The sequence below is a fragment of the Camelus ferus genome, chromosome 18 (assembly GCF_009834535.1).
Source record: "Camelus ferus isolate YT-003-E chromosome 18, BCGSAC_Cfer_1.0, whole genome shotgun sequence".
Taxonomy (NCBI): domain Eukaryota; kingdom Metazoa; phylum Chordata; class Mammalia; order Artiodactyla; family Camelidae; genus Camelus; species Camelus ferus.
The window spans coordinates 33,727,976-33,746,976 of NC_045713.1; the positions used below are offsets into that span (position 1 = coordinate 33,727,976).

The 19,001-nt window shown below is 40.7% G+C and overlaps 1 protein-coding gene across 2 annotated transcripts; it reads left to right on the top strand.

The window, feature by feature from the left end:
- The first annotated feature begins 1,490 nt into the window (after nt 1-1,490).
- Nucleotides 1,491-17,483, top strand: GDE1 (glycerophosphodiester phosphodiesterase 1). 2 transcript variants are annotated; one of them, XM_006177276.3, is made up of 6 exons: nt 1,491-1,908; nt 8,875-9,050; nt 10,923-11,028; nt 13,491-13,583; nt 15,403-15,614; nt 16,838-17,483. In XM_006177276.3, the coding sequence occupies exons 1-6, from the start codon at nt 1,648-1,650 to the stop codon at nt 16,983-16,985; spliced, it is 996 nt and encodes a 331-aa protein (XP_006177338.1). In that variant the 5' UTR covers nt 1,491-1,647; the 3' UTR covers nt 16,986-17,483. The 2 variants fall into 2 exon arrangements, with proteins under 2 accessions (XP_006177338.1, XP_032316845.1); XM_032460954.1 differs by having other exon boundaries at nt 1,770-1,908; nt 8,879-9,050.
- Nucleotides 17,484-19,001: the final 1,518 nt, after the last annotated feature.

A 19,001-nucleotide genomic window follows, 5' to 3' on the forward strand; every position in this document is an offset into this window, starting at 1 on the left:
CCTTCTGAGCAATAAAGTGGCTGTTCACTTCGTCCCTCTGCATGAATTCTTTCACAGCCAGCGGCAAGGACCCACACTTTGGTGGGCTTCCTAATTTAGGGGTCCCTCTCTCTGCTAACACCACTATTAGCCCTTAGTGGGAGGAGAAGTGGAAAATTCATGGCTTAAAACTGAGGTGGCACGATACCAGTCCTGACTCTGCCATTGTCGGCTCACTTCACTTCTCCTGGCCTCAGTTTCCTCATCTATAAAATAAGGAAATTATTAAAATCCCATCTAGCTTTATGATCTAATTGTGCTGCCAGCTAAAAATTGACACTTGCCACCTGCCTCTACAAGGATTGAATCATATTGACACTTGCTATCTACCTCTGCTTGGATTAAATCACAAGCCACTGCAGCCGCTGACCTCCAACACTCCCTGCAAGGTGTTCAGGGTGGAAATCAGGAATGAGGCATTCTGTGCTATGGGAAAACTGGCAGAAAAGGCCTCCAGATAGATATTTTCAGAAGATTTTATGAGCCCAAATTCTTGAGTGTCTTCATATCTAGAAAAGCACTAAAGTCATTAACGGTGACATCTGCTCCCTTTTGAGTGGCAACAAGTCTCTGCCTAAATTTGTGCTTGACTGCACGTGTGCCCCTTCACTAACATCATATATAATACTGACCTTCCCCTCTAGCTCTTCCGAGCAGTTTCTCAGAGCTATCTGAGATGCTGCCTCCTAGGCTTTTGTCCTCATTTTGCCCTAAATAAAACTTAACCCACAACTCTCACGTTATGTGATTTTATTTCAGTGGACAGTGCCTCCTTTGCTATGCTCTTTCATTCCCCTCAGAATTTGAAAAATCCTTTTAAGTCGACTGAATTTAATGTCCTGAGATAATATCTATCCACTGAGGTTGTTGTGAGAAAAAACGAGATAACATATGCACGGAGCCTGGAATATGGTTTTGGGGGGGGGGGGGGAGAGGTAATCAAGTTTATTTATTTAAACTGCAGTACTGGGGATTGAACCCAGGACCCTGTGCATCCTAGGCGCTCGCTCTACCACTGAGCTCTACCCTCCTCCCTGTGCTCTATAAATGTTAACTGCACCCCCTAACTATTATTTTCCCCCAAGAGAGCGTAAGCCCCATGAGAGCAGGTACCCAGTCAGTCAGGTTCACTTGCTGTTGTCCTGATTATCTGGACTGATGTTTGCACATCTTCAACTGAATAAGCTTCCTGCTCCTTTAAGGTTCCCTGGGCAGTTTCCTCGAGGGCAAATGGAGTCCTTTCCAGTCCTATGACCATGGGACTGCTCTCATATCCTTCCCCTTGTATAGTCCGAAAGCCCTGGTAGAAGTGCAAACCCTCAATAACCCAAAGTCTCTTTGGAACGCCGCGGGGAGCCTGAACCAGCCTGGAGCCTGAGCCAGCCTCCGTTTCCAAGGCAGCCAGGAGCTCAGCGATCCCCCGCGCTGATTGGCTGGACCTCCGTCTCCTTCTCCGGAAGTGGCCGCCGCCGCCATTGTGCGGCGCTGGTCCACTCAAAGGGTGCCAGCTTCGGCCAGCGCTTTGGGGTCTCGTCCTAGCTTCTCTATCTCCTATCCGGGGAGCCCGGCGGGTCCGGGACTCCCGTCCGTGCCGGTGCGGGCGCCGGCATGTGGCTTTGGGAGGAACAGGGGGGCCTCCTGGGCCCTTTCTCCTTCCTGCTACTGCTGCTGCTGCTGGTGACGCGCAGCCCCTTCAATGCCTGCCTCTTCACCGGCAGCCTCTACGTCCTGCTGCGCCTCTTCAGCTTTGAGCCCGTGGCCTCCCGCAGGGCCCTGCAGGTGCTCAAGCCCCGGGGCCGCGTTTCCGCCATCGCCCACCGCGGCGGCTGCCACGACGCGCCCGAGAACACACTGGCGGCCATTCGGCAGGTGAGTCCCGCACGCCTTGCGCCCCTCCGCCCCTCCTGGGAGCTTGGACTTCTGCCTGTCCTTCTGAAGGCTCCCCATCGCTCTCATGATAGCCTTCCTAGTTCCGCATTTGTCCAAATGGAATACATTCAAGGGGCCCGCAGACCCTCAGCATTGTGGAAAATCTCCCGACTTCAAGTATTTATAGAACACTGCAGATACCTACGTATTTGCTGTGTACCCGGCACTGAGGGCAGTCATGAACAAGACAGAAAGGGCTCCTGCTTTCATAGAGCTTGCATTGGAGTAGGGGACACAGGCCTGAAACAAACACATAAATGAGTTATTGTAAGAGAGCAGTAAGTGCGATGAAGAAATAGGGTAATGGAATAAGGAATGACTGGAGGGAGGAGTTATGCTATTTTAGACAGAAATCCTCTCGGAAGAAGTGACCTTTGAACTGCAATGGGGATTATGCGGAACCAGCCAGGATCTGGGGGCAGAGTGCTCTGGGAAAAGAGAACAGCAGGTGCAAAGGTCCTGAGGTGGGAATGGTGTTAGAATCTTCCCGTAACAGAATAAGCAGCGTGTGGCCTCACTTCAAGGAACAGAACAAAGGCTGGTGTGTGAATGAAGTAGGAAATGTGACCAGGTTAAATAGAGCCCTGGTCAGTGGTTAGCTTACATATTCTAAATGGATCACCTTCACAGGAGCTGTTTTTGCTTCTCCTCCAAATTATCGGAGTCATCTCCTTATCACCTTTACCCATGATCAGACACGCTGGCAGTGGGACTCCTGATAATTTCTGCCACTCCTTTTCACAGGGCTCTCTTGGCAGTCTCCTGACTTCATAATATTGACAGCTTGCATAGTAAGAGAGCTTATCAGTTGTCTGTGCACTTCTGTGGAAGTATATCTGACCCCCTCATTTCTCTCGGGCATTTTAACATTGAGTGGGTAGGAAAACTGGCTTAAACACACACAGCTCCTTCTAAAATTCAGCCTTCTAATTTCAAGCCCCAGTGCTCTTTATCGTATATTAGAATATGTTCCGGGATATAAAACTTGGACTGACTGTCCTTTCTTTGTCCAGCCAGGGACAGACAGTATTGTGTAATGAGCAAGTTACTTAAGCACTCAGTATCCCAGTCAGAGTCATGAGTAGGGTGTAGCAAGTGAGACACCCTAGGGTACCTCTCCTCACTCTAGTCCCCGCTCTGACCGTAATTTCCTCATCTGTAAAATGGGAATAATATTGGTGTCCACCTAATCAGTTGTGATTCCATGAAGTTGTCCACATAAAGTATTTGGCCCATAGTAAGACCTCCACAGAGTAAGCTCTTTAGGCCAAGAATCTAAGGATGCCTTGGTTCTTTAAAATTATCTCAGTGTAAAGTAAAAAATTTAAGTCTTAAGAAGGAACAGGGTCAGAAAGGCAGCCTTTAATTTGGTGAAGGGCACCTGACTCTGTGTTTATAAAACCAAGTTGTATCTTTTATGCTTCTTCCCCCTTAGTTCTTTTTGACAGAAGGGAGACAGAGCAGCTCTTCTTGTGTTCTGCTTAAAAATAAGTCTAAAGGTACTAAAGAATGTACTTTACATTCTAAACTTAAACTCAGATCGGATGAAGTAACATAGCTACACGGGATAGAATTGTCATGAAAAGAAATGATAATTACTTTAGGGAAAAAGCACATAATTGTTACTGGCTTCCATTTCAGTTTACCTTTATGTAAGTTGCCTTAAAGGATAATTCAGTGTTAACTGAGCACAGAAGATATTCATAAGTATTTACCAATGGATGTTGTGGTTTGCCAGGAACATGTCTGAATATAAATCATATTAAATGAGGAACTATGTATGTGAAATACACATACATGTATAGTGTGTCATATCCTGTTGTGTTGAAAGGTAAGTGTTGCTAAACTCCATTCCTGTCATGTGTGTTTAGGTTGAGTATGTCTTAAATATGCGTAATTATGATAAATAACATTGTGCCAAGCTGATTCCTGTTTTCAAGAGATGTAATTTAGCTTGTTCCAATATCAGGTCATTATCAATGGGCTTTTTAGCCACAACAGAATTTAGGTACTGAAGACAGCTAGTACAGACTGCAGAAGACAAGGTCACATCCTCCCTCTTGACTTCAAAAGAAAGATGTACTTGATTTCCTTCAAAGTTTACTTTTTGTCCTGTTCTTCCTCCCTTTGCTTGTTTGAAGTTCATAATTTATATTCTTAAACATTTTACTATGTTAAAAGACCAGAGAAAACATTCTGATAGTGGTAGGATTTCTGGTAGATTATAAAATAGAAAAGGGAAAACTTGAGAGAGATGAAATGAATGTATTCCAAAAACAGATACACGGTTATAAACAGTGACAGAAGCATGAAATTAAACCCACAGTCTACTTTCCACAGAGGGGGCCAGAGTGCAGCTTTAACAGTATAATTCAGATTATATCCTGTCCATACTTAAAACCCGCCAGTGGTTTTTCTGTTGTAGTTGGGTAAAGTCAAAACACCTTTCTATTTTGTGCCTTTCTCAAAGTCCCCACTCTCTTTTTAAACCATCTTGTGTTTGTTATTATGCTTTTGGCTTCATGTAATAGAGGATCTAACTTCAAATATTTCAGACAACAGAGGGACTATAATCATGTAACAAGAGGTGTGTGTGGGAGGTGACTTCCAGGATGGTTTATTCAGCTGTTCAGTTTGTGATTGTAGAAGACTCGGATTCTGCTGATCCATCCACTCTGCCGCCTGCAGCGTATTTACTTGCCCTCTTTGTAGTGGCCAGGTGGCCACTGCAGCCCCAGGCATCACCTTCTTACACATCAGCATCCGAACTCCAGAAAAGACTCCACTCCCTCTTCCATAAGTCTTTCCCAAAAGTCATTAAGTCTCTCTTGGACGCGCTTTCTCTCCCTCTCCCTTTCCCTCTCCCTCTCCCTCTCTCATACGCACACACACGCACGCGCACGCGCGCGCGTGCACATACACACATGGAGGGGACTGGGAATAATTCAGAGAAAGCTGAGCACTGGGGCAAGAACGGTCTCTACCAGCAGAGAAGAAGAAAGGGAATAGATCTGGGTAGGCAGTCAATACATTGTGGCTCCTTCCTATCTTGTAGCCTTTGTGTTATATTTGCCATTTCTTCTGCTTGGAAAACTCTTCCCCGGGGTCTTTGTACGGTTGACCCCCTTTTATCACTGAAGTCTCAGCTCACATGTCATATTCTTAAAGAGGCCTTCCCTGGTCATCGTGTCTAGTGACTCCCACCTGCCTTCACCTTCACGGTACCCTCTATTTTCTTTTTCCAATATTTATCACTATCATATACATGTAACATGTTTATAATCTATTTCTCCCCACTAAAATGTAAGATCCATGTTCCTTTTCTCCTTTGCTCACCACTCTCTCCTCACTGCTTAGAACAGTGCCTGATACATAGTAAGCACTCGATAAATATTTGTTGGAAAAGTTGTGAAGTACAAATAGCCAATAAGCCCATTAGAAAAGACCCTCAACATGATCAGCCATCTGAGAAATGCAAATCAAAACCACAGTGACATACGACTTCATACCCCCAGGATAGCTGTAGTCAAAAGACAGACAAAAACAAGAATTGGCCAGGATGTGGAGAAATTGGAACCTTCATACACTGCTGGTGAGAAACTAGCCTTGTGATTCGTCCAAAGGTTAAACATGGAATTATCGTCTGGTCCAGCAATTCCACTCCTAGGTGTATATTCCAAAAAAATTGAAAACAGGCTTCATGCAAAAACTTGCATAGGAATGCCCATAACATTTTCCATAATAGCCAAAAAGTGGAAACAACAGAAATGACCGCCAGTGATGAAAGGAGAAATCAAATAAGATGCATCCACACCATGAAATATTATTCAGCAAGAAAAAGGGATGAAGTCCCCATACATGTTATAACATGAGTGAACCTTGCAAACATTACGCTGAGTGAAAGAAGGTAGCCACAGAAGACTGTGTATTGTATAGTTCTACTAAATAAAATGTCTAGAATAGGCAAATCCATAGAGAAAGAAGTAGGTTAGTAGTTGCCAGGGACTGGGAGAGTTGAAGAAAGAGATGGGGACTGGCTCCTAATGGATATGGGGCTGCTTTTTGGGGTGATGAAGGTGTTCAAAACCTGATTGTGGTGACGGTTGCACAACTGCAAATATACAAAAGAAACATTGAATTGGATACTTTAAAAGGATGAATTTTATAATATATGAATAATACCTCAAAAAACATAATGAATTTATTAAAGCAGACAATGTTATCAAAGTAAAATTTACATACAATAAAATATGTATTTTCAGTATACAATATGATGAGTTTTGATAAATATATACACCTGAGTAACCACCGCCTCAATCCATTTCCATCACCCAAGAAAGTTGTGTTTTTTTGGAGTGAACCCCTACTTCTGCCTCTGCCCCAAGGCAGTCATTGATCTGATTTCTATTACCGTAATACACTGTACTGTTCTATTACTAAACTGCTAGTGTAGTCTCAAGCAAGCATCTTTAGTAAGTAAAATTTTAATAAAATTACAGTCTGTACACTAGTTTATGTGAAATTTGTATGTTTAGAAGAAAAAATACTATAATAAGAAATTTCTTGAAATAAATGAAAAATGAATATGATGAAGTATATACTAACATGTGAATTAGAATTGGGAGGGTTTAGCTTTTTGCCTGCTTAAGTGGGATAACAAAAGTATTGATAAAGAAAGTTGAATGCAGTCATTAGAAGATCCAGTCCAAGAAATTCTAATATGATGATTGTTTTATAGAACTTTTGGGCCTTAATAAACTCCACAGAAAAGACAAATAAATGAACTCGTTAATTCTAGAATTCTTGCTAAAATACAGCGTCTCACCATTGTTATTTTTTGTGTTGTAGCCAAATAAAAGTGGCCCTAATGAATGAAAGTGTAATTGAACCTAATTACTAGCATCAAAGAATAAGGTTTACATTTGTGTTACAGTGAGAGAAATGCACTGTGATTACTGGAAATGTGACCTTGTTTTATGTTATAAAAGATTTAACCCATGTGGATTTGCCAGTGGATTATTATCTTTAACTTAGAACAGATGAACCTTTTAATCTTATAAAAAGATGGACCTTTTAACCAGTATAAATGTAAGCATTATCATGATGACTTTTTCGCTGAGGTGTAAATGTTTTTCTACTCATAATAGCTTATACTTAGTGCCAGCACTGAGCCAGGCACCAAGATTTCATGCATTATTTCTAAATCTTCACAACTCTTAAGATCATTAGAGAAGTATCTTAAAAATGATGAAACTGAGGCTAGAGTAAGGTATGTAACTAGATAATACAGCCAGTTAGTGATGGAATTGGAATTTTTAGAGGGGGAAATCTTGGTCATATATGTAAAAAATCAAACTTTAAAGCCTAGAAGAAAATATAGTTGCTTATCTTTATAAATGAGGGGAGGAAAGGATTTAAATAAGATGTACCAATCTTCACATATAAAGGACATGATTAATAAATTTGACTATATTACAATTAAAAACATGTTAAAAAGAACAAAATAACAATGGCTAATATTTATTGAATGCTTACTGTGCACCAGTACAGCGCTATATGTTGTTTTTGGATAATTAAGTGTGTAGTAAATATATAAACACCTATAAGGGAATGATATGAAAATAATACACATCAACTTGGCAGTTGCCTCTGGAAAGAAAGGGGGGAGAATTTTAGCTATAACTATAGTGTGACAGCAAAGTCATATGGTTAAGGGTGCAGCCTCTGCCACACCCACATCTGTGTAACCCAGAGCAAGTTTCTTAATCTCTGTTTCCTCATCTGAAAATGAGACTATTAATAGTACCTTCCAAAGGGTTGTGAGGATCAAATCAGTTAATACATTTAAAGCACCTAGAATCGTGCCTGACAAATAGAAAAGGCTCAGCAAATAATAGCTATTATTATGTTGGAGGGCAGCAAGAGATTGAAGCAAATATGGCAAAATGTTAACTCTTGTTAAATCTTTTTTTGCTGTATACTGCTATCTCTGTTTGCATAATTTTAAAAAATTGTTCAACTTTAAAGTCTTGATCATAATGACCATTTCATGTCTTCGCTGTGACAAAGAAGCCAAGGAAGCAAACCCTGGATAGTGTGTCTAGGGGGAGCATGGCCCACAAAACTTTACAATCAGTGTTCTCTTTTAGATAAATTCTAGTGCGCCTTACTGAGCTTGCCAACTTGTTGGCCAACAGCCAGTGCTGCTCGCATAAACAAAATGTAGTGTCTGTCTCCTAGAAGCAGGCGTGGTGTTTCCGCTCTAGAGGATGGAGTCAAACCAGCAAAAACCTAACTCATCACACTTATGCCAAAGTCGTGCAGTATTCACCTAATCAGCGACTGCAGGGGAGTCATCAGACATACTGTACCAAACACAGTGTGGGTAAACAGTGGAACTTGTCGAAATATTTGTAATTGTAAACCATTAATGGCCCATTTTCTTTGGTTAAAACAACCAAAGAAAACTCAAATTCCAGAAGTCTCCCCATCTGCCACTGTAACTGTGGGAAGAGTGAGGAAATTAAAGTTTGAGGCATCTGTGAGTGTTGACTTTGAAGTAAGGTTAACATCTATGAGAAAGATAAACAAGTTTCTACTGTATTCAATATCTTGTAGTAACCTATAATGAAAAAGAATATGAAAAGGAATATATGTATGTATATGTATGACTGAGACATTATGCCGTACACCAGAAATTAACACAACATTGTAAACTGACTATAGTTCAGTTTAGAAAATGGGCAAAAATATCTATGAAAAAGAGAAACAGGTTGGCTTGCAATTTGGTACAGGAAGCGAATGTAATCAGTAAGAGAAACTGTCTGTTGGTCATCTTAAGTGTTTAGATTGCAAAATGACATTCTGTGGCCACTTGACATTAATATTGTTGGTGTTTTTGTTAAGGCAGCTAAGAATGGAGCAACAGGTGTGGAGCTGGACATTGAGTTTACTTCTGACGGGGTTCCTGTCTTAATGCACGACAACACAGTAGATAGGACGACTGATGGCACTGGCCGATTGTGTGATTTGACATTTGAACAAATTAGGAAGCTTAATCCTGCAGCAAATCACAGATTAAGGTGAGTGGTATACTGTTACCCAAACATGTCTTTCAGCTTGTGTTGGAGATCACAGAAGGACGCTGGCACCTCCTAATTACATCTTCTGCTCCAGGAAAGTTGTTTTGTTGGGCTTTGTTTTAAACTGTATACAGGTTTGCCAAGGAATGAGCAGGTGTGAGGGACAACAGAAATAGGCATGGATGTTTTTCATCTTTTCCCACTGAAGCCAGATTTGGCCTCAGAATTATTCTCAAGACAATACTCTAACATGACAATTATTGTACTGACATAGTAACTTATATGTATATATGTGTATATATGTATATCAGAGCTAGTCCTATAAGATGTATAACAAAAAAAAGGTTCTATAATGAAATAAGATCAAACCCTGCACTCTAGATGAACCCTTTGGGAATAAACAGTTCATATCAATCAGTTCTTACGTTAAGATTTCTCAAAGGTATATGACCACAGAACCCACACCCTTCCCACCATTAACAGCTATAGACACCTTGGAATTGGTATAGTGGGTGATATACTTTGAATGTGGTTATTTAAGTCCCTTTCCTCTTGTCTTCTTTGTAATACTGAAAAATATGTTATTCATGTCATATCAGTTCTCTGGACAGTGGTTAGTACTCCTTGAGTATTGAATATTTGACCCCATGATTTAGTTATAGTCCTCCCTGTAAGATAATTCAGACTTTATTTTGCCAGGAACTGAAAGAAATTAAAAATCAGCCAAAGGAAATTGTACTTTAGAAAGAATATTGATAACACTTGAAAGTTCTGAGTTCAGGCTGCTAGAATTTCTCTCTACTGTTACAGATATTTCATTGCTCTGCTGTAAGCAAGGGAAAGGCTGCTTTTAATATTACAGTGACATTGCAGCTAATAAGATGTCTAGTTCAAAGTTTCAGCACTTAAAGCAAAAAATGCTTAGGGTCTGCATCACCCTTAGAATCCTTTAAGAAGGCATGATATTGGAGTCAATATACCATCTTAATGCCCTTAATCCCACCAGTCTTTGTTCTATAACTGAAACAAATTGGATTTTCTTTGCTTGAATACCAAATAATTGGCTGATGTTTAGTGACCATGTTGCAGGAAAAAATAGATATTTTCTCTACAATTACCCTCAATGTGGTTAATGCTTATTCTGAGAGAGGAGTATGGAAACTAAACTGGCCAAAGGAACAGCAAGTTCATGTTTCTGATCTCTTACTCCCAGGGAACAAGCTTTGAATAGAATGACTGGCAGGATTCCCTGTACTGTTTGAATTTTATCTTTTTTCAAACCAAGATCTTACGGTTGAAATAACGTAGTTGAATTAGCATAAGTTAAATCATGTAGAGTGAAATTTCATTCTGTGAGAAAAGCTGATTTCTTATGTATCAGGCACTTAACTTTCCTTTTTTTTTTTTTTAAGAAACTTATGTATTAAAACATTATTTATTTTAAACAGTTGCACTTAAATAAATGCATAGCAGTCACAACAATGCAGTTAACATATGTATGTATTCCTAGAAATTTCAACTGCATAAGGTTCTGTTAGGGCAATTACAATCTTAAAAAAATTAAGTCTCTGAGTTCTCCAAAGATGCCATATTATACTCTGCCCTTTAGTGAGTAGAGTTACTAATTATATTATAAATCTAGTGATTGCCTAAAAATTAAATGATTTTTGTTGTTGCTATTCTTTGGCCAAGAATACCTGTAATTTGGTTCAAGTACACATGGTAAATTACCCCTGGACTTTGGTATGGTTGAAGAAAGTTGGGGAAAACACTCTTCCTTTGGTTGGGAGACATTTGTCAAACGTCTGTTTTACTAAACTTTTATCTTTCCCTTTTTCCTACAATGTCCTGTTCCTTTTCTGTCTCTTGTAGGAATGATTTCCCTGATGAAAAAATCCCTACCCTGAGAGAAGCCGTTGCAGAGAGCCTAAACCATAACCTCACAGTGTTCTTTGATGTCAAGGGCCATGCAAATATGGTACAGTTTATACGATAGACTGCACTTGTTAAAAGACATCTTACTTAATGACTAGTCAGTTCTGAAATTAACTGTATATTTTATTATCTATTTTTACAAATTATATTTGTTTAATGGAACTTTACAATGCAAAAGTCCACATCCTCAGGTAAACAGTAAATTATGGAACATTTTAACCTTCAGTGGAAGCTTTTAGCAACTCCCAGTATTCTATAACTAGCACAAAATAGAAGAATCAGCTTTCTCTTATTTGCATAAAGCATTTACAAAAGACACTAAATAAAGAGTAAAGAAGAAGCACATCTTGAACAGAACACTCAAGTAACCTCATGAAAGAGACTTCAGGAGTTGGACACAAGATCAGCTGCATCTGGCTGATAAGAGTCTAAACAGACAACTGTGGACTGAATTTAAAGAGAACTCCTATATTTAAGCTTCTGATAGCTAATAGGATATTTATCTTTTACGTAGATTTATCCTTTCTGTATGGTTTCTATCCCTTATGCATACTTTTCTTATTCTATGAATCGAGTAGTTACATACCCAAAGAAATTATAGTAAACTGTATGACATTCCTAATGAAAATCTTGCTGAAATTTTGGAACATACACTTTTACTCATAAAACGTATTACTGCACTAGAAATCAATGGGAAAATATGGTTCAGGTTATATTTGTTCTTTTATAACCAGCTTTTCAAGTACAAATACGTTTTTCTGCATTTGAACAACTTGGGTATTTTCCCCAGCAATAACTATAATCAGTAATGACCATCTACTGATTGAGAATTCTGACGTCAATTTTTTAAAATTAATCCCAGGATATTATTGAGACCATTTGTTAAAACCTGAAATATGATCCTCTAACTGAAGTACAAAAAGTCCCATATTTGAAGAAAGAGGAGAGTGGTGCTCTGGCTAATTTAATATTCTAGTTAAATGGTAGTTTTATATGTCTAGGATTTTCAGCTGGTCTGCATCAGAATTACCAGGAATACAGTTTAAAAATTGGGATTTCTGGACCATGCTGTCCAGAGATTAAATCCTAAAAATGTCTAGGGTTGTGGGGTCAAGGGACATGCATTTTTAAGGAGCACTTTAGGTTTTGTTGATGATACAGCCCATGTTTGGGAACCCTGCTAGGTCCTGCATTTCACCCCTGGTGTGCTGACCTGAATTCATGCTTATTTTCTTAGAATAGGGTGAAGTGAGGAGGGGAGAAGAATTTTTTTTGGTAATCTAGCTATTTGAGTGTTCTGGTTGGGTGCTTACAGATTGTGTGGGTAACACTGTGCAGAACATAGTGATCTAATTCACCAAAATGGGAGTGTAAAGGAACAGGTGTTGGCAGGAAGTTGGAGACAGTAGAGCCCAGGAGCCAAGATCACAGGCTTTGGAGTCCAGCGGACTGTGATTAATCTCTATCACTTACTACAGCGTAACCTTAACCTTGATAGGCTTCAGTTTCCTTGTGGGCAACGTGGGAGCAATGAAAGAAGCAACCAGCTAGGGCTGTTGTGAGAATTAGATCAAGAGTGCAGATGAAGCATCGCACACGGCACGTGTGTTAGTTCACAGCAAGAAAAGGACCAGCTCTGCAGCTCACGCTCCGTCCCGTTAGTGAAGGGAAGCGTGACGTGAATGCTTTCTGTGTTCTTTTTTCTCTTTTTGGAATGCATTTTGTTGCTTTTATTTGATTATAGGTAATGTGTGACTTTCCAAAAATTAGTGGTATTTCAAGAATTAGGATGTAGCGACGTTACATTCCACCCAGGATCTAGTCACCTCTGTTGTTTGATGCTACTGTTGCTCTGTGGCCAAATCTGTTAATTCACTAGAGGTTACAGAATGTCAGTGTTTTAATTCTATCATTTCTTCTGCATTTAGTAGCTAAACTACTACAAAAAGAAACTTCCACTCATCTTGGGAAGAGTAGGGAGACTTCTGGCTCTTCCCAGATCCCCCCTTGTCCCATTGCTTCTGCTCCATATTGGTGATGGATAACGTTTCCTCTGAGTCGCCCGGACTGAGAAAATCTACCCATTCTAGTTCCCAACTGGTTGGCTCCTGCTCCAGCTAGGAAAGGCAGAGGGTGACAGAGTTGTGGGTATAAAAGGACTTTTCCTAGGGCCTAAACTAGGGTGTAAGGGAAAGATTTTTAAATTTTACTCCCAGCCTCCACTGGCCTGTAGTCATTTTCCAAAGTATGACAAAGGAGGTGAACCTGTCAACAAAATAGTAAAGCAGCAGTACCCCAGCTTCTTCCCCCAGCATCTTCCTTATCTGCGATGTGAGATTAAAATGCATCCTAATGGATAGTGGAACCTGCCAGTACTCCTTTCAACACCCCTATGCATTAGGAAACTTCTGATTTATTTAACAGAGTTGTACTTAATATATAATAGTTATTGGCTGGGGCTACATTTTAATAGATTTTAAATATATGAATATTTCTGTTTTACAGGCTACTGATGCTCTAAAGAAAATATATATGGAGTTTCCTCAACTATACAATAATAGTATGGTCTGCTCTTTCTTGCCAGAAGTTATCTATAAGGTAAAATTCAGAATTTTTGCTCTGTATAATATTATGTTAGTTGGTGGTGATAACAGCAATGGGCTAAGTAAGCATAAGGGTAGGTGCTTGTTAAACTGAACTGAATCAATTAAGAGACTCCTCTTCTAAATTAACAAAAATTCAGGAAGGGTAAGGTACTTGCACCCCATTTTAAAAATACCATGATTCCTTTTTAGCTCCTTTCATCGTGTTTATAGGCTCATTCAAGTTCCTTTGATAAATGTTCTCAGAAAGAATTATATAGCTCTGTCTCACTAAGTGACAGCAGAATATACCTTTTTTAAAAAAATGACTGTTAATGTGGAGAATTTAAAATATGCATAAACGTAGATAGTAGGACAGTGAGCCCTCCTTGAGCCATAATCCAGCTGGTTTCACCCATACTCCCAGTTTTTCTCCCCAGGGTTATTTTGAAGCAAACTCCAGACATCATATCATTTTATCTGTAAAAATTACATTAAGTATCTTTAAAAAGTGATTCCTTTTTTGTAAACATAACCACAATTTAATTATCCCGTCTAACACCATTAACAAGAAGTCCTTAAGATGATTATACATCCAATGTATAAATTATCATTTATCTCAGAAATACATTTTTTGTTTGTTTTTTTACAAATTATTCGTTTGAATCAGGACCGAATAAGGGTTTCATGTTGTCATTTTAAATCTTAAAACCTGCAAGTTTTTTTTCCTCCCTTATGGTGCACTTACTGAAGAAACCAGGTTGTTTTGTAGGGTTTCTATACCCAAGTCTGGATTTCGCTAATGATGCCGTGATACAGTTTTACACATTCTTCCCTTCTGTATATTTCCTGTAAATTGGTAGTGAGGACTAAAGGTTTGATCAGCTTAGGTTCAATTATTCTTGGCCAGATAATTTCATAGGCGAGAGCTGTTTCCCATCAGGAGGCACAGAACGCTGACTCGTCATTGTCGTCAGCAGCTGTTACTGATGCCAGCTCTGGCAACTTACCAGCGGTTGCACAATGTCAATATTTTAATTCTATCATTTCTTCTTCACGTATTAGCTAGAATACGTCTATAAAAAGGAACTCTCATCTACTATTTAGTTACCCACTAGGCAAATAAAACACTTCATCTTGCCCTTTATTTACAGGTTCCAAAATAATGAGTTGGTCCTTCAACAGTGACCAACAGAGCATACATTTAAAATTTTACAGTAAGGGTGGAGCCTAGTGGGATATAAACTGTCATTGAGGTGAATAGTGTCATGGGGCTTTCAGACATTTGGATCAGAGTTTCCCAAACTTAACCTGACCAGAGGCCCTTAAAGTGTGTGATACATTCTGCAGAGGAGCAAAGAGCACAAAGAATTCCATCCACACCCCCCCACTCTCTGTTGCTCTGTCCTCATCCCCTGCCCCTACTTCTTACCTCTCTCTTCTCACCCCACTTCCACAACTCATTTTTCAGCCATTTTCTCAAGAAAGGATCAAAAGCTAACCAGCCCATCTTGAAATGATCATGGTTCCATCCTCATTGCATTCTTAATATTTATCTCTGGCCGTAATTTAAATCAATTTCCAACTGAAAGTTACCCTTGTGACAGTATTAAAATTTGACCCTGAAATGTTTTCATCTTAAAGATAGGGTTGCAGTTCTTTTAGAATTGTGAGGGAAGTCGCAAAGTATCTGTGCTGGAGTCCTTAGTAGACATGGGGGGCAAGGTACCGTCTATGACCACTTCGTCAAAATGAGCACACTGGCTAAAGAATAAATGAGAGGTATTCAAACTTAAGATACGATAATTGCTTTATTTTCCAAAATTCCTTTTCAGATGAGGCAAATAGATCAGGATGTAGTAACAGCTTTAATTCACAGACCTTGGAGCCTTAGCCATACAGGAGATGGGAAACCACGCTTTGACACTTCCTGGAAACAGTCCGTGTTTGTGGTAATGGACATTCTGCTTGATTGGAGCATGCATAATATCTTGTGGTACCTGTGTGGAGTTTCGGCTTTCCTCATACAGAAGGATTTTGTATCCCCGTAAGTTGGAAGATTTTTTTTATCTTCTCCTAACATATTTCCTGAATGTTCTTCTTGGAAAGGAAGGATTAACAGTGGACAACCTGGATTGGTTCCCACCCACAAAGCCCCCCGGTACCTTTATTAAGTTGGAATGCCACTAGTTTCTTATGTGGGAAGAGTTCAGGCATATTTCACCGTTTCCAAAACAAGTTGATCAAATATCCTTGGTTTTTAGTGCATGTTAAAGAAAAAATAAACATGCCAGATTATGATGAGAAAGATTGTATTTCCTTGTGATTGTCCCCTTTTGAAAGCCGACATCGGGCCCAGGGCAGAGCCACAGGGAAGACATCTCATGGGTACCTGCCTCATCTCTCGCAGCTTTCCATTCCCTAACCTGCTGGCGGTCTCTGAGTCTTTAATTTTTCAGCTTTATAGCTGCGTATTTCAGCCAATTATAGTAAGTTTCATACTATTTCAGGCAAGCATGCATTCAGTTCAATAAATGTTTGGTGTATTCCTGCAGCATTGCAAGGTACTGTATCAAGAAGCTGAAAGTGCTGTGGCAAAGAAACAAAGCCATGGTCTGCCTTCATGGAGTTTATAGTCAAGTGGGAGAGACAGATGCTAATCAAAGTCCAACAAATGTAAAATTACAGCTAAGATAAATGCTGTCTAAGAGAGAACGATGCACATGCACTGTATAATCTGTCCCAGTCAGAGGAGTCAGGGAAAACATCCCCAAGGAAGTAACAACTAAGCCAAGATCCGAGGGGAGAGTAGGAATTGAGGGGGGCAGGGGTGATGATCCAAATCAGAGGGGAAAACACACACGAAAGTGTTGTGGCAGGAAGGATCCTGGTTCTTTCAAGGAATTGCAAGCAAATCAGTACACGCACACAAAAGAATTCAGCACAGAAAAGAAGGGGGAAGTGTGGCATAAGATGAGGCCAAAGAGACAGGAACTAGGCCAGGTACGGCCTTCAACAGGGCTTCTTGTGTTTTGGCCGGGGTTGGGGGGCAGTCTTGGGTGAGGCGCAGAAGTGTTTTAAGCTGTAATGACTCGGAGGAGGCTCTCATGCTGGGTTTTCGAACACTCCTCTGGTTGCAGTAGAGCGGCCAGTTAAGAGGCTCTTTCTGGGCACTATTAGTCGTCACTGAATACCATATTTAGTGACCATCATAGATTCCTGGGGCAATTGGCATTATCCTAACAGGGTTGGTTTTCCCTCTTTCTCCAGGGACTACTTGAAGAAGTGGTCAGCTAAAGGCATTCACGTTATTGCTTGGACAGTTAATACTTTTGATGAAAAAAGTTACTACGAATCTCATCTTCGTTCTGGTTATATCACCGACAGCATGTTGGAAGACTGCGCATCTCAGTTCTAGACTTTTCCCCCAGGGAGGAAACATGGCTATGGAAACTGCCTGCTGACCTCACACAGGAATATCAAAATACTCTTTGTGCCAGCCCAAGCCCTTGGGGGGACCAGGTGGCTCACACAAGCAATAGTCGGTAACTGGGTTTTTACCTGAATCAAAGCAAAGCCCAGTGTTGCCACCGTGCTCCATGGAATGCTTGAGTTCAACACTGATGCTCTTGAAAGTCTGGGTCTGCAAAAAGGTACAACAGCTCCCGTCCCAACCTAGCTGAGGCACACACTGAGACCCAGCGAGGATAAGCACAGATTGAGTTGTGCAGTTTTGGGGGTGCAGATGCAAATGCATGGGAAATGCATGATCACTCCGAGTTGACATTTTAAAACTTGACACACTTACGTAATTTACTTATTTAAATATTTGTATTCGGCTATGTTATCAATGTACTGTAGACATCAAACTTGTGACCATACTAATAAAATCATTAAAAGGAGCACTAAGGGAAAACTGTGTACCGAGCATCATATCCTAAGACATAAAGAATTTAGAGGAGCTGCTGTCTGCAATCCAGTGACCGGGGTCCCTGGTAAGGTGTGAAGCCAAGAAAATGGTAGTGAAGTCTTGATACTAGTCTGAGGGGTCATAGTATCTTGAAGTAAGAGCTACAGACCACTAGGGGTCAGAGTTGCACCTTTTCAGGCCGCTCTACAACGTGATCATAGACAATTAGAACTGGAAGAGGCATCCAGGAACGTGGACCTCTTTTTACAAAAGAGAAAACTGAAACCATAGGAGGGAAGGGTCTTCACAGAAGTGACACAGCCGGTGACACAGAGCCTGATCCCACGGTGACTCAGACTTCTTGTTTACATTGGCCAGGAAGTTGAGTGGTTTAGCATGCATTATTGTAAGTAGCCCTCACAGAAATCTGACAGAGGTATTAATCCCTTTTTACTGAGAAGGAAACCAAAGTACTACAGAGTAAAAGTAACTTACCCAGGGTCTCAAGTTCCTTGGTGTAGTTGGGATTCCAATCTGGCTCAGTCTGAGTTCAGAGAACCACTCACCCTGTCTGCCTATATAATGCAGCGCCCTTATTCCCAGCTCTGCTCTTTCCCACCTGAGCTTCCAGGGGTCTTTCTCTAAACTTAAGTAGCAATACTTAAAATGAAGTTGAGTCTTTAAAAAGTTGCAATGCTATCTCTCCTCTAGCTTCCTCCCCCGCTGCCCCCTGCCCACACCCACCTTTCAGCCCCATCTGCAGCCTTGATCCCAGGCCCGCAGCTTAGTCATGACTTCCCTCCTGAGCCCTGATGGGCACCAGCCTCACCCATGCAGCAGCTAGGCCACCAGCGCACACAGCGAGATGATGCGAAGCAGACTGAGTTTTGCTACAGTTAGTGTTGGCAGGAAGATGATAACGGGCTTGGGATGTTTACAAAGAAATTTTCTTGAATTTTAAAATGAACAGAAGGACAAAGATTCAATAAATGGGTATCTAAACTGCATATACTTGTGTGGCATATTATGACTGGAGTGACAGAGGAAGAGAAAGTAACCAAAGAAAACATCCGTGGACTGAATTCCCCCTCTGGTCCTCAGAGACCACACAGCAACTGACAGGGAAGGAGTTCCTGTGGGCACAGCTCAGCATCCACAGCATCCCTCCTGTGCTGCGAAGACTTTTTGAGAGCCAGGAGTTCTCTTGTCTCCAGACCTTTATCCCAAATCCATATTGCACTGGACTCAGCCAGACCCAATTAGGGACTTAAATCCTATGCTAAGGTGGTCATGGGCCTTGAAGAATAGAGAATTCAGATCAGGAAAGAAAGTGTTCAGTACTATTAAGCGCTTACTTTGAAGGCTTAGTAAAGGGGCTAACAACAGGATTTGGCATCAGAGAAAGTTAAATCTAATTTCCTGATAACTACCTGTATGACCTTGGACAAGTCATATAGCTAGTGCCCTAATTCATCTTAAAATAGAGGCAGCATTAGTACCACACCAGGGGGTGGTTGTGATTAA